Source organism: Anoplolepis gracilipes, chromosome 14 (assembly GCF_047496725.1).
Source record: "Anoplolepis gracilipes chromosome 14, ASM4749672v1, whole genome shotgun sequence".
Taxonomy (NCBI): domain Eukaryota; kingdom Metazoa; phylum Arthropoda; class Insecta; order Hymenoptera; family Formicidae; genus Anoplolepis; species Anoplolepis gracilipes.
This window is the reverse complement of record NC_132983.1, coordinates 4,887,023-4,900,217: the sequence shown is the minus strand read 5'-3', so window position 1 is coordinate 4,900,217 and position 13,195 is coordinate 4,887,023. Positions and strand designations below refer to the sequence as shown.

The 13,195-nt window shown below is 32.2% G+C and overlaps 2 protein-coding genes across 4 annotated transcripts in view; one reads left to right on the top strand and one right to left on the bottom strand.

Annotated features, from left to right (window-relative positions):
• Positions 1-5,390, bottom strand: part of LOC140673067 (uncharacterized) — a 90,097-nt gene extending 84,707 nt beyond the window's left edge. The window contains exon 1 of the mRNA XM_072905684.1: positions 5,283-5,390. The gene's annotated coding sequence lies outside the window, so the exon portion shown is untranslated. The remainder of the gene's footprint in view (positions 1-5,282) is intronic.
• Positions 1-13,195, top strand: part of LOC140673062 (adenylate cyclase type 5) — a 96,480-nt gene that overhangs the window by 72,867 nt on the left and 10,418 nt on the right. For 2 of the 3 annotated variants that reach the window (XM_072905661.1, XM_072905659.1), the window contains 10 exons: positions 1,975-2,096; positions 2,749-2,841; positions 7,152-7,298; positions 8,379-8,537; positions 8,866-9,114; positions 9,548-9,710; positions 10,394-10,491; positions 11,761-11,845; positions 12,229-12,345; positions 12,932-13,069. In XM_072905661.1, coding sequence (XP_072761762.1) covers positions 1,975-2,096; positions 2,749-2,841; positions 7,152-7,298; positions 8,379-8,537; positions 8,866-9,114; positions 9,548-9,710; positions 10,394-10,491; positions 11,761-11,845; positions 12,229-12,345; positions 12,932-13,069 — 1,371 coding nt within the window. The remainder of the gene's footprint in view (positions 1-1,974; positions 2,097-2,748; positions 2,842-7,151; positions 7,299-8,378; positions 8,538-8,865; positions 9,115-9,547; positions 9,711-10,393; positions 10,492-11,760; positions 11,846-12,228; positions 12,346-12,931; positions 13,070-13,195) is intronic. The other variant, XM_072905660.1, reaches the window with a different exon arrangement.

Here is a 13,195-nt window from a genome sequence, read left to right as displayed (position 1 = left end):
CGATAGATAGATAATCGGAATTATGTCAATTTATTTCAAACAACGCAAGAACAGAAGAATAACTGACAACCGAATAATTATTAGAAAGCAGTGAGAATCTATTAAAGCTAGTGTCTTATCGCACATCGCTCATGATTACGATGGGCCGGCTTTAATCAGAAATCTGTGAGGTGTCGCGATATCCATCGGCTATTATTCGCGTCTGCTCGTCGATCGCTCACAATCACTCAATATATGCGACAACATCAAACATGTATGCTCATTTAACGACGGACAATGTGAACCGAGACGCGCTCCTATATTCCTATCATTTCTTGTCCAATGATATTAGTGAGATTAATTTTAGAAGAGAAGAAATAGCCCGCGAGAAAATAACCCATTTCTAGAATTAAAAATAAGTTTTCCACGAAAAATTTTTAAATAAAAATTCTATTAAATTATTATAGAATCCATTTACTCCACTTAATTAAAAAAAAAAAAAAAAAAAAAAATACTCCTAAATAAGATCTTTTTCTATTTTTAATATTTGATCGTCAAATATTTTAAATTTCGAATTGTTTTAATAACTCGTCGACATATCGTTAGTAGCATTGAAATAAACAGTAGTCTCGATGAAAGCGATAATCTCGGGACGGTTTATACAGTAAGATCGACATGGAATCGCGTTTGTATTTTGCATCATGCGAGCGTACACATCGCGATTGTAAAAGTGCACATCAGCTATGTCCGACACGTATCGACCATCAACGTGAAGCTTGTCGAACGCTTGTCGTCGACTTCACCCGCACTTGAGAAGTTCCCACGATATTGACGAGCTCCACGTGTCGAACACAGCACCGCGCAATATTGCTTACCCATACAGTGATACCCGTGTTAGTTCAATATACATGATCCCTGCGGAATAGCGAAGATTACCGGCTATCGTAAAGCTTGTTCTTCCGTTTCGATTCGCGATATCATTTCGCCATACGATTTCTATTTCGATCGTGGGAACACCCACATAGTCACACGCAACTAACTCGCGTTGCCGTACCCTTTTCAACGATATTTGATGGAAAAACGAAATGTTGCTACCTAAACAATTTCACGTGAATAAATATTTCCGTAGCTTTAGACGTGATTAAATAATTCCGCACATTCCCAAAATGTTAAGCGTTATATCTCAAACCTGAAGACGTAGAATTGCATTTAAATAAATACCAGAATTTTATTATTAAATCACAACGTAAGAATTTAGTTTGCTTCCTTTTACAATCGCATGTAATTTTCCAAAAATGCCTCTTACAATTTTATTAGAAAACAAATTATCTAAATGTTTGAAGAATACTCAACTATATTGGAGAAATATTCTAATACATTATATATATATATATATATATATATATATATATATATATTATTAAGATAAGATGTATCTATACATATATATATACACGCAATAAGTGTGTATGTATATCTTGGATGGTTATCTGAGTAATGCACTTTAGCTCTTAAGACTGTATTAACCCGTATGTCCCCCCCATACCTTGGCCTATCCATTATAATCCTTGCTACAGATTGCTCGAGAGAATCCTTCCCAAGGACTAACTTAATGATAGTTACAATCAATCCATTATCACATAAGTGAAGTAATTTATAATATAATACCAAGAAATCTAATAAAACGTAAAATTATTATTTAATTAAATTAACAAAACTATCGCAAGTAAGGATAGATAAAAAACCTAATTTAATTATTCTAATATTTCAAGTTTGTATTAAGATTTAAAAATTCGTGCTTGTTATAATTATATTATAATTGTATTCAATATACAATATAACACGCTTTTGTAATTGAATTTTTATATCCTAATTCATATTTTTATTATATATATTCCACTTTGTTATATATCTCATTATAAACTTGTAATAATCTTGTTTTTAAATTATATATCAAAATCAAATATTTCATTATAACATTAATTTATTTTCCAGGAAAGGCTTCTGCTCAGCGTATTACCTAGACACGTCGCCATGGAAATGAAAGCCGATATAGCCGGAAAACCAAAGGATACGATGTTTCACAAAATTTATATTCAAAGACACGAGAACGTCAGGTACGTCACATCAAATAATAACCACTTAAAATATGCGCTTTAAAAAATTTATATGTCATTTAAAAATGACACTTTAATATTTCGCAAATGAGATTCAGTTTTGCTTTAAAGTTTAAAGAGATTTTTTATTACAATTTATATCAATATTATAACATCATATTATACAATTATTACCGTAATCCTATGTCAAAATAGAAATGACACGCATAATTATTTGATCACGCAATTATACCTATTAACTGCAAAATGAAAATTTAATGCGTTATATCGATACATCCGATTTAAGTGTGCACAGTTGCCGTAGAGAGAATTCTAGATCGATTTGTAACGGGTCGAGATGTAACACCAAACTTTCATATCTGGCACGGATCAAGCTCGGATCGATTTAACTTAACCAGCGAATTTGTAAAGAGTAAACGTCACATTCATTTAACTTTAATAAGTTTCCGTGCTTGCGACAATTTTTCATTATTAGTCCTTACTTTTCTCTTCAAATTTATATTTTTCTATAACTCTGTTTAAAAAACTTGTTGGAGTTGAAATTAATTATCAAAAATTTTTTGTTCGCCCAGAAATTATTCCGAGAGAAACAAATCTAACCATAAAATAATAACTGACTTTAAATATTTACTTAGTTTCATAAATATTTCAGCATTTTATTCGCCGATATTTGTGGATTTACTTCGCTTTCCGATCAATGCACTGCCGAAGAACTTGTCAGATTGCTCAACGAACTTTTCGCACGGTAAGAAAAACTGTTATAAAAAATAGGGCGATCTAATTTGTTTAATAAATAATAATTTTCTAATAATTTTTACACATAAGATTCTCGCGCTAGAAATTAAAAATGATTGCGGAATAACACAAAATCTCATTTAAAATCGAGAACTATCGAAATATAACCAGTGTTTAATTTGGCAATTTAATATTCGAATAATTTTGACGCCTAGAACTTTTTGTAAAACTATTGTGAAAAACATTTAAAATTTAGCAAGAAATGTTAAAAAAAATCAATGACGGATAAAGTGAGACGCAACGTGAAGTTTAATGTTTCGAGAATTTTTTTTTATTTTATTTTTACAGCTACAACAATTGTTTTTATTTTATATGGCTCAGTTTGTTTCGGGCAATTTTGTTTATTTAATGACCAGAAATATTTGTTCAACCTGTCAACAATTCTAGAATTATTAAAAAGTATGGCGAGAAATCTAAACAATTAATGAGTTTTCACGAAGTGAGACGCCAGCTTCACACACACACACCGTTTTTTACTCGTACTTTTATGTTCATTTTATCCTCCAAACATTCTTTTTAAGAGGTAATTTTGTCTTTTCTTGTGGGACTGAAAACGTTGCATTCGCAGAAGCTCACAAAGTGATCTCGACTATACTGATACATAAAAGCCGCCTTTATGACCTTTTAGCAAATCCCTCTTGGTACTAGGATAAGTAGACCCTATTGACCCGAAAAGTCACTAGGGACGCGAAATCGAAAGCTGTCGAAGCCTTTCCGAGGGCTCGTCGGACATGAGGAATATGATTCGATGAGGGAAACTTGGGGAGTATCAAGGATGTCGAGAAATTCTTGATACAAATATGAGACAGATTTATCAAGTGAAATGAGGGGAAAAAAGTTGTGCTTAAAATCTTTTATCTAAAAACTAATCTTGAAAACATAATATATGTAAAATATTATTCTATGAATAACACGTTAATCGCAAATTTAGAAATGTTATTTTATATGTATATACAATTTATAGAGCTCGACATATATCAGATTTCTCTGGTGTAGGTGGAAATAGTCGAGTCAAAGGAACTTTCATGGCGACGTTACGTAATTCGATTTGAAGATTACAATAACGTGACTTGTATGTAGTTTGCGAAACGCAAACGCGTGTCAAAGTGATATTCAACAAAGATACAATTTGTCTGTAAGATTGCAAAGGAGATTTATATCCGCGGATATAAAGAGAGGATTCTGTGAACCGGAAGAATAAGAATATTTACAAAACTCAAGAGATCAATATTCCAAGGGAGAAAAGAAAAATAAATTGATATCAAGTTAAATAAGTTAGAAATCATTGTTTAATTTAACGTTTCATTTATCTCGCTATATTTCTTTTAAATGTCACTGGAGCTGAAAAGAAAATTTATGAAATCAGAAGAAATCTTAATATATGCAATTGTTATAGAATGATGTATAATTCAAGATTTATGACGCATTAAAATTATATTTTAAATAAGATTTCATGTTATTCCACAATTAATTTTAATTTCTAGCAAGAACTCTATGCGTATCAATTATTAGAATATTTATTAAATAAAATAAACCTGGTCTGAAAGGACAGATGTATAACACGAAATCTCATTTAAAGTCGATAGTACCATCAAAATACGACCAGCGTCTCACCTCACTATACGTCCGGTGTCTCGGGCGATCTAATTTGTTTTATTCATATTCTAATCATCTTTATGCATAGGACTTTTCACACAAACATTGTAAAACTCTCAAGTCTGGCAAAAAATCGTCAGAGACAAAGTAGGACGCAGCCTAAACTTGGTGTCTCATTGTCAGTTTGTTCCAAGTTATTTTTTCTCGGAAAAATAGAAAGAGCTAGAACTATTAAAAAATAAAGCTAGAACTCTCAACAATTAATAAGTTTCTACAAAGTGAGACGTTAGTTTCGCACATACCATTTACACTTATTGTTAGTATTTGATAGTAATAAAATTGTCTACTTTTTATTAAACTGCATTTTATGAAACTTAAAAATAAATTCTATACACTTTTTAGGATGTAACAGTTAATGCATCGGTATATAACAGTTATTTATATTGCTTATCATGAAAATAAAGCAAAAATAAAAATTACCGAAAAATATAGGCAAAAAATACTGTTTAACTGTTATTGTAATTTTGGAAATAATTTTTATCATATTATTAATAAATATTTTTCAATCATGCATTCGTAACGATATTTAAATATAATGATATTTACTATTATTCAATCGTAACTCGTCCGATTGATATTTAATCTAAATTAACTCGTAACATAAAGATTTAATATGACATACATATCTAATTAATTATAGACTCAGCAGTCATAGAAAGAAAGTTTCCGCTTTTTTTTCTATTTTATATTATATAAAAGAAAAAGAAAAAAATATATGTATATATATAAACTTACATGTAGAAGTTATAATATCGTGTATATTGTGGGTGAGATGAATGCTACTGCTGTTGAAAGAACTCTCCAGTGACATATAAATGCCTGGTTAAACTGTTAGAAGAGTTGGAAAAAGATAAAAGGGAAAATGTGTTAAACAAATTTATTTTTTATGAGAAAGTAAAAGTGCAAAAAAGACTTAATATATGTAATATTATAATATATGTAATATGTAATAATATATGTAAATATCCATCAGATGAGTAGTAAATATATAATCATCAACAAACAATAGAACAAATACATAATTTATCATCTTTATAATATGCATAATTAATTTAATATAAACAAAGAGAGATACGAGCGTCTCATCTAAATTACTTATACGTCTGACATCTCGGGCTATTTTGTTCAATATTTTAATAATTTTTACACATAAAACTTCTTGTAGAATTATTGTAACTCTCAAGGGCTTAAAATCTAGTAAGAAATGATAAAAAAAATCATTAGCGAACAAAGTGAGACGCAGTATGAATTTGGCGTCTCAGTTTGTGGAGCTATTTTTTTTTTTTTTTATTTAATTATCAGAAGGATTTGTTTAATCTATATATCAAGAACTTTAGAATTATTAAAAATAAAACCAAAACTCTCAACAATGAATAAGTTCCATGAAATAAAACACAAATTTCACACACACTAAATAATGTCGAATTTCCATGAAGAATGTGAAATAAAATTTTTCTCATTCTGGCATTATTAAAAAATAATTGCAATACATATTGTGTATAGATTTTTGGATTATATTAAACAGTAATAGTATATAGATTATATTAAATAGTGAAAAATCGGCAAACTAATTATTTGTAAATATTTTTTTTTATGCAAAACATATTTGCTAAAAGCATACACCTTTTATGCTTTTAGTAATAATATCTTACAAATAATCTGTAGCTAATATATCTTTCATAAATTTGTATCATGAATAAATCACGAGTAATGCGCATAATATTCCAGTATTAATGTTGAAGTAAAAAACCTTATTATCGATTTAATTTTCAAAGATTTATGCGATAATAGGTTAATAATTAAATTATTTAATTGCCATATTCGCATCGCAACTCCATACATAGCTCTATCGAGACTGTTATTTTGTGTATATGTATATCATATTAAACTAGTCTAACATAATACATACCCTATGTGTTACGCAGATTTGCCGCGCGTGAAATATTAATATCACCCTTCCGGCGCCCTGAATTAATTTCGTATAATATGCGCCGCACGGAGTGCGACGTTACTGAATATCTAATCTGAATAAACCGATTATCTCCCGGCTGTTAGGGCCTTTCCTTTTGTTGATGTGCTATTTTTAACTATCGTCTCGAATTAATTTAGTTTAGCCGTATTTATTTCATCGTATTCTATTCAATCGCCTTTATACATTGAGTTAATCAATGTTAAGAAAGATATAATAATAATGAAACTGAAAATAAACAGTTGGAAATTTAATTATAAATTAAAAGGAAAACTTAAACAAAATTTTGATATTAATGAAAATTGCAAGATATTATGCTTTCATATAAAATTACGTTAGAAAAATATATTGCAATAGTTACATAAAACATAAAGAGTACGTGAGGAAAAATAGTAGATATTTTTGTACACACAGTGCGTTGTTACGAACGTGGCTTTCGCAAGAGTTTGACCGCAAAAGTTACATTGTTACATAATATTTTTGCAAAAAAGATTTTTCTCTCTCTCTCTCTCTCTCTCTCTCTCTCTCTCCCTCGATTTCTTCGAGAATTTTTCGCTCGATCAAGTTAAGAATTTCTTCGATATTATTACATTTAAATAAATCATGACGTTACATTATTCGAAAATATTCCGTAGGTTTGACAGGCTAGCCGCTGAGCACCACTGCCTCAGGATAAAGCTTCTCGGAGACTGCTATTATTGCGTTTCCGGACTTCCGGAACCACGACCTGATCATGCTCACTGTTGTGTAGAGATGGGATTGGACATGATCGATGCAATAACGTAAGTCATTCATGTTTCTTTTATGTTACTCTTATATGTAGGCTTCATTAAACCTTTATCATATATAATTTCTTGCCTAAACACATGTTGTATTTATATCCGGTTTGTGCAAACGACATATATGACGTATATAAAAAAATAACTAAAGCATAATAGCTTTATCAAGGTTCAAAATGTGTACCTACATTTGAAGTGATAAAAATAAAAATAACAAAATAACACACATATCACAGAAGTCTCATCAGCAACGTCAAAGGTTCGCAAAATATTCCACATGTTAGTACGCTTAGTATTATATAAAAAGGAGAAACGCAAGATAGAAATAGTGGAAGATAGAATATCGAAAGCTGCCCGAAAGCGAAACTAAACGGATCAAAGGAACATACGAGCAATAAGTGATGCTTTCGTTTGTATCCGCGAAAACGACCGCAGCTGTATCCTACATGTCCCGCATTCGTTTCATTCGTGTTTTCATAAAACGCGATTCATCGTCAAAGAGAAGATTTCCTTGGAGAGCATAGTATATGGCATTCGCGATTGAGGCCGCTACATTGAAATACGAGTCACCATGAAAGGCCCTCCTGCTCTTTCCACGGGTCACTGAATCGCGGATAAATTGCCGGCGAGCGTACGCGTTTAAATTCCAATTTTAATCTTGCGTTAACCCTTCGTCAAACTTGACGGTGCCTTATTCTCTCGCGCGAGAAACCGCGACAGAGAATCAATGTACGAATAAAAATGTGCGATAAAAATGAGAAATCACACATGAAAAGAGATCAATAATGAAGAACAATCATTATAATTGAATGTCGGTCAACTGTGTCTCGAAGGAGAATCGATATTTACGCGTCTATATATATATATAAGTATATTTCCTCTTTTCGTTTCGTCAATAATGAAAATACTTCAACTTATCCGATAGTTGGAGCATCGAAAGAACATTCTCCGGGCTACGCTTTTAATGATAAAAGTTCGTTTTTATTTCAATGCTACGACCGCCTCGGTTATCCGAGCATTTTTTCCGTCTAATGACGACAAGGAAGAAACAATATAAATTCACGCGTTCATATCTCTTGGTAGATTGGTTCGCGAAGTAATGGCCGTAAACGTGAATATGAGAGTTGGCATCCACACGGGCCGGGTTCATTGCGGGGTTCTCGGTCTGAGAAAATGGCAGTTCGATGTTTGGAGCAACGACGTGACCCTAGCCAATTACATGGAAAGCGGAGGGATACCTGGGTGAGTACAAGCAATTTTCTTCGAGATACGTCGGCCCTCAACTGACTCGTTTTCTTCAAAGCTCCAGCGACGACCATAAATTACGTCGGTCTTACCGCGGACAATTTTACGTGTCTTACTCATGAAATCAAACACTTTGTATAAAACTTCACCCTTTTTGTCAAGTTTATTTAACTAATAAAAAAAAGTATGCTCGCAAAAAAAAAAAAAAACATATATATATATATATATAAAATGCCTGTGGAGAGACAATCTCATTAACATCGGTAACAAGTGTCGTTATATCAACGATGCTAATATATTAGATGGAAGGTATGGTGTTTCGCAGACGTGTGCACATCACGAAAGAGACTTTAGATTGCTTGGGCGGATATTACGAAGTCGAGGAAGGCCGCGGGGGCGAGAGAAACGCGTATTTAAAGGACCACAACATCAGAACGTACTTAATTGTCCCTGGAGATACGTTCAAGGACAATATAACTAGTTCCGGGATGCGAAAGAACTTTCCAGCGAATGGTAATGTGTCCAAAGAGATGAGGGTTATGGGTCACGGTTCGCAACACGGAAAACAAACCAAGTAAGAGCTTCTCAATTATTGCTGCCTAATCTCTTAGCCCTTTATGTGTAGCGTCATAGACGACGATTTTCGGTCCCATTACCTAAATAATTTCCGAGAATTCGCCAAAATTGTAAGACGACGAAACATTGCTCTTAATTCTGTGATAATAAAAAAACAATCATATATAACTATTTTATTATTTTTTTTTTAATTTATAACAACTGTAAAATAAATTATTCATATGTTATTCGTTCTCTAAAAAAAATAATATAACAAATAAAAAATATTATACCAATAAATTGATAAAAATAACGCAATTAATCTGTAATAAATGTTACAAATATAGAATAATTAACATCGTGAATAAACTATAAGTCATCAAATAAATTATAAGTACAACACGTTATCTTATTTTCGTTATTCTGGATAACCGTGTTTATCATTATTTTAGTAGATTAGGGTTTGCTGAAATCATCGAGGGCGAAAAGGATCCCGAAGATGAAGTGAATGAATATCTAATGCGAGCAATCGATGCTAGAAGCATAGATCGATTAAGAGCGGAGCATTGTACGCCCTTTATATTAAAGTTTCGAAGACCGGATGTCGAGGAGAAGGTAATAAAAATTAAAGAGAAAATGTAAAAATAATCTCCGAATTATTCAAGGATACATCGAATTGTAAAAATATAATTTTGTCACTTTGTCTAATTACATTTTTTACAATCTCACATCTTATATAATAAAATCGATTTATCGTAAAACTTTGAGATAACTAACGCAATAATATTTATTAGAATTATTATCGAATTATCAGTGGAAAAAGAACTTTATAAAATATATAGTATGCATTATGATTTTTATAGAATTTAAAAAAATGCTTAGAAGAAAATTATAATATTTCATTCATTTTATTTCGAGAGTTCGTATAATTAATTTAAGTAACACGCAAAATACGAGTTGTAATTATATGTTCATACTGCGTACACAATTAAATTTAACCAATCGGCGTAGTAATCTGTGCTTAACAGAAGTCCGTTTAAATTTAATTAAATTTTGGTTAATTCGCTAACCGGGTATTTGGATTATCCGGCTTCCGCATGATTTAATAGCGTCTCGCAATCGATTTGCAACGACATGCTGCGTTCTATCGCGTTGAAAAAAAAATTTCAAACCAATTGTTTACGATAGGAAAAACAACGGCTAAATAAAATAAATGCAATGCGTTAACGATAAACACTCTCGACAACACAAACGAAAACAATGCGGGATATTGCAATTGCTTTAATTACCTGTTGCAGTATTCGCGCGAGAGGGACAGGATGCTCTCAGCTTATTTCGTGTGCTCCGGTTTCGTCTACATGGTCGTTGTGGTCGCAATAGCCATCACCCTCACCGGGTAAGTACACGTGGTTAATAAATCCTACCTTGTATAACTATATCACGCGTGCCGCGCGATACCTTCACTATGCTCCTGATCAACAATGGATCTGTATCAAGTCTTCTCACACATGCTTTCATGCCATTCTAGAATAGTTGTCCGTTTTATTAATTATAGTAACCATTATTGAATGATCGTGATTGACGTGATTTCCCGGTTGCGATTCAAAGAATACTGCGATGACACATAGGGCGACTTGTGTTTTACGCTGCTGCCTTCCCACTCAAGCCTCATGCGAATAACAACAAAGCGGCAACATGTAAAATGTAAACAATAGCTACACATCGCAGAAAACAAACACGCCGACTATCGTACGATAGCTAATATACATATGTATATTTAACCGCTACGAAAATTTAATGTAATATAAAATGAATGAACATGTTATTCTTTAAACTTCATTGATGTGCATCACGGTAAATTACTTTAATCATTTTATTCGATTCGTATATTAATTCACGAAATACATGTTTCAACAGCTGCGATACTATTACGTCATTGCAAAATTTTATTCTCATTTTTAGCCTCATATTTCTTACGTTTCTAATTTTCAACGTGAAATTTTAGAGGATTTAGATTGATTTCATATACATAAAATGAGAGAGATTTGAGCTCCTATTTTTTATACGTAAATATTGTTAAATATTTTTGAAAAAAAATTACGCGTAATTTAACGTAACTCATATAAATTTGAAAATGCCATTTTAAAATTTTATTCTCATTTTTAGCCTCATATTTCTTACGTTTCTAATTTTCAACGTGGAATTTTAGAGGATTTAGATTGATTTCATATACATAAAATGAGAGAGATTTGAGCTCCTATTTTTTTATACGTAAATATTGTTAAATATTTTTGAAAAAAAATTACGCGTAATTTAACGTAACTCATATAAATTTGAAAATGCCATTTTAAAATTTTATTCTCATTTTTAACCTCATATTTCTTACGTTTATAATTTTCAACGTGGAATTTTAGAGGATTTAGATTGATTTCATATATAAACTGAGAGAGATTTGAGCTCCTATTTTTTATTTCAAATATACGTAAATATTGTTAAATATTTTTGAAAAAAATTACGCGTAATTTAACGTAACTCATATAAATTTGATAACGCAATCTACTTGACAATCGAAGAGTGTCTCTCGCAAAAAGAAAAGCTCAGAAAAATTGCGCTTTATATATCTATATATAAATATATATGTATAAAACTGGCTTTATCTTTGTAGGAGCGTATACTTTTACGTCTGCACCGCGATTAGCATACTGGTGATAGCCTTGGTCAATGCCGTCTTATTAGCGGAAAAAAACGAGGTAAGTTTATTAAAGATACGTAAAAAACTTTCCGCGATATCTTTCAGATGTAGCAAAACTTTGCTTCATAAAAATTATTTTTCCTCTCAATTATAACACCAGAACAATATATATATATATATACTTCTATTAATATACAAGCGAGATATTTAAATCGCGTGATACATCACGTATCACCTCGGGTCGATGACAAGACACTCTGGAAAAGTGCCACTTCCTCTTAACCTTGACGAAGCGGCTTCACTGTCAAAACCATTCCAATAATAGCCTATCTTTTCCTACCTCCCCTTCTCCCTGCGATCTCTCGATGATTCCGGAGATCATTTCCTATCTATTGGATTTAATTAATCCAATAGAAGAGGATAACTGTGCGCGTTTTACAGAGAGTACCGCAATGGGTGAGAAGCGCAGCCATACAGATCTTCGAGAATCGTACGATCGCGCAAAGCATCGCGTCCATCGTCGTTTTTCTGACGTTCATCACGGTATTGTCGCCGTTGGTAAGTGATCGATGCGCGTATATATACATAAATTACCATACATGACTATTGTTTGCGTTTTGCCATCCCTCTCCCAACTGTCTCTTTTCATTATTTTTGTGTGAAATATTATACAATAGTATTAGAAAAATGATTTATTACGTAAAATAAATTAATAATAATGTCAAGGGCTCTATATACAAATCATAATAACAGATATATAAAGAGAACAAATTTGTGGTGGATTTATCAAGTGATTCGCGTAGTTTCCAGCATGCTCTTTTTCTGTGTTTCTGTATGTATTTTCAATCCGACAATCGATCCCGAGTCGCTCTCGTTTCGGAAAAGTCGTTATGTTGAAATTATAGCGCGACATAAATTAGAGTTCGCCGCCGTTAAAACTTTCGGCGATAAATTGCGAGTGTCGATACAGAAATTAATCATAAATGTCATAGAATAATAATAATGCCGCAAACGTTTAAATCACGGATGGGCGGAAAAAACGTCAATCGTACGCTAGATATACGCCTTTCAGCGATCGAACGATCCGCATTCACGCAATAAACTAGCGGTAAATAACGGCGGTTCGTGCTGTTTTCTCTCGCAGATCACGCTAGAAGGAAGTAAGGCTTGCACCAGCAATAACGCTTCGCATTTCGCAGCAGAATGGCTAGACGAGAATTCTACAGTACAGAGAATACCGACGAAGAGCGTCAGCATATGTTACTATATCCTTTTCTGCGACGTAAGTGTAATGTAAATCAACGAAAGGCGCGACATTTGTTTTCCGAAGTCATACAAGAGAATACGAATAATATTTTATTTTATTATTTTTTGAAAATAATATCCAAAGAGATTAACGTTGTTCCCA